Below are 2,943 nucleotides of genomic sequence, written 5' to 3'. Positions count from 1 at the left end.
TGCCTAATAACTTTGAACAGTGTTTTAACTCATTTTAATCATTTATTTTTTTCTTTGAGAACTATCTATTCTGTTCTTTGGCCCATTTATTTTATGTAAGGCTTGATTCATTGCCATACCATTGTGGAGGTTCTGTATAATTTCTAGCTGTTAGTAATCTCTTAAAGTAACAAAAAGAGAGCAAATATTAGTGATATCAAAGATGTAGATGTTCTTCATTCAGATTATTATTTCTGTTGTTGAACAAAGCTATTTAACTTCTCATGATTTTATTTGTCAGTTACATGGATTATATTCTATGCTATGAGAGGTCTTTTCAGAATGTTTTTGTCTGAATTTTGAAGTATTTCCCCTGTATTTACCTCTAACATTTTCTGTAGTTCTAAATAACTGATGTATTTAGAATTATTTTTGAGTCAAGTAAGATTTGTGTATATTTTCATCCTATTTATATGTGAATGTAGCATTCTCCTATTGCCATCCACAGAATATTGGTTCTTATATTTTTTGATGTCTTTGTCAAAAGTTTCAATATGAACACACACACGCACATACATATATTCTGTGTCTCTTTCTATTCAATTGATTTTCATGCGTAGAATGTAGTGATACACTATCGTTGAGAGTTTGATAGTATGGTTTGGTTTGATATCATGTATTGTGATAAGTTCACCCTTGTTTACTGGGAGAACATCTTAGTCTTGTTCAGAGACAGACTTTTGTTCCCCCTTTTAATTTAAGATTGTTTTGTTATAGTCTGTGAGGAATGTCATTTAAATTTTGATTGTGATTGATTGCCTTGTGTCAATAGAAAAATTTAAGTAATGTGCCCATCACCACAATATTAAAAACATATTCTATTTCATTGTGTATAAGTGGCATATAACACCTGTGTAACTATTTTCTCCTAGACCACTGAGTATATGAAGACATGATCTACGATCATTGACTCCCACTACTCTCTGTTGCTTTCCTTGGACTGTGAACAGTAAACTGAGTATCTTCAATATTGCTTCGTGAGATTCCAACATGAAGAACATCACAGAAGCTAGCACATTTATTCTCAAGGGACTCACTGACAACACTGAACTGCAGATCATTCTCTTTTTCCTCTTTCTAGCGATTTACCTTTTTACTCTAATAGGAAATGTAGGACTAATTATTTTAGTCCTTGGAGATCCACAACTCCACACCCCCATGTACTGCTTCCTCAGTGTATTGTCTTCTGTGGATGCCTGCTATTCTTCAGATATCACACCAAATATGTTAGTGGGTTTTATGTCAAAAAACAAAATCATTTCATTCCATGGGTGTGCAACACAGATGTTCTTTGCTGTCACATTTGGAACAACAGAATGCTTTCTCTTAGCGGCAATGGCGTACGATCGCTACGTAGCCATTCACAGCCCACTTATGAATGCAGTGAGCATGTCTCCTAGAGTCTGTGTGTCACTCATCATTGCTTCCTATGCTGGTGGGATTCTGCATGCTGTTGTCCACACAGTGGCCACGTTCAGCCTGTCTTTCTGTCGTTCCAATGAAATTAGACATATATTTTGTGATATACCTCCTCTACTTGCTATTTCCTGCTCTGAAACTTATGTAAATGAGCTCCTGCTCTTCTTCTTTGTGAGCTCCATAGAACTAGTCACTATCCTGGTTGTTCTGGTCTCCTATGCTTTTATCTTGTTGTCAATACTTAAGATGAACTCAGCTGATGGCAGGAAGAAAGTGTTCTCTACGTGTGGAGCTCACCTCACTGCTGTTTCGATTTATTATGGCACTATCCTCTTCATGTATGTAAGACCTAGTTCCAATTATTCCCTGGAGCATGATATGATAGTGTCAACATTTTACACCATTGGGATTCCTATGCTCAATTCTATCATCTACAGTCTGAGAAACAAAGACGTAAAAGAGGCAATGAGAAGACTATTGAGAAAAAAGTTTCATATTAAATATTAAATTAAAAAATTAAACTACATTTTCAGTTTATATTTATGACATGTTCTTAATAAACACTTTTAATATATTTTATTACTCATTTTCCATTGCATTTTTCATCTTCTCCCATAATACATTCAAACACAAAATCACCATTGCTTGTGACTGCTTATACCATGTGAGCTGAGCTACAAGAGTCAAGGAAATTCTCCCAACCCATCACCCATCTCAGCGTAGAAACTCTGTGATTACAAATGCATGTTGTCATCTTTGGTTTTATGTGTATTTTAGGGATTCAAGTTCGAAGCCTCATACTTGCTAGCTAATGGTTTGAAAACTGAGCCATCTGCCTTCAATTCAGTGCTTAATTATTGAAGAATGTAAAATTCCCTTTAAGTTTGATAATCATTATTTTTAATTATTTATTGTCATTACATATCCATTTTCAAAATTAAGATAATAGCCATATTCAGCTTTCTACATGGTATTTACATATCTGAAGATGTCACATCTGTTTATTTCTTAAAATCTGTATCTGTGCACACAGATAATCTAGGCATAATCGGATACAAATCTGCTAAAATGATTGATAATAGGGTGTTAGATTCAGTTGATACTTCTTACACATATCTTTATGCTTATTTTTCCCCATAGCATTAGCCATACTTATGATTTTATTTTGGATGCATATAGCATGTTTGATTTCATTGAGGTAATGTTAAAGAAAGCACCATTTTAGGAGAAATGTGTTTTGTGACATATATATATATATATATATATATATATATATATATATATATATATATATATATCCATGATTATTTTTTGAGATAGGGTTTCTCTGTAGCTTTGGAGCCTGTGCTAGAACTAGCTCCTGTAGACCAGGCTGGTTTTGATTTCACAGCTTCCCTAGTGCTGGGATTAAAGGCATGTGCCACTATTTCTGGATATAATTTAAATAAAATTTTATTTTCTTTAATTAAGTAATTAATTTATTTA

The 2,943-nt window shown here is 33.5% G+C and overlaps 1 protein-coding gene across 1 annotated transcript; it reads left to right on the top strand.

Annotated features, from left to right (window-relative positions):
- The first annotated feature begins 1,029 nt into the window (after positions 1-1,029).
- Positions 1,030-1,965, top strand: LOC125408416 (olfactory receptor 5T18). The gene has a single exon (XM_048446711.3). The coding sequence runs from the start codon at positions 1,030-1,032 to the stop codon at positions 1,963-1,965; it is 936 nt and encodes a 311-aa protein (XP_048302668.3).
- The last annotated feature ends 978 nt before the right edge of the window (positions 1,966-2,943 follow it).

The sequence above is a fragment of the Myodes glareolus genome, chromosome 6, assembly GCF_982192425.1.
Source record: "Myodes glareolus chromosome 6, mMyoGla1.1, whole genome shotgun sequence".
NCBI classification, from domain to species: Eukaryota; Metazoa; Chordata; class Mammalia; order Rodentia; family Cricetidae; genus Myodes; species Myodes glareolus.
This window is presented reverse-complemented; position numbering and strand designations above follow the sequence as displayed.

What these genes read in the sequence shown, in the direction of transcription:
- LOC125408416 (XM_048446711.3), top strand. Translation starts at nt 1,030, where the DNA reads ATGAAGAACATCACAGAAGCTAGCACATTTATTCTCAAGGGACTCACT.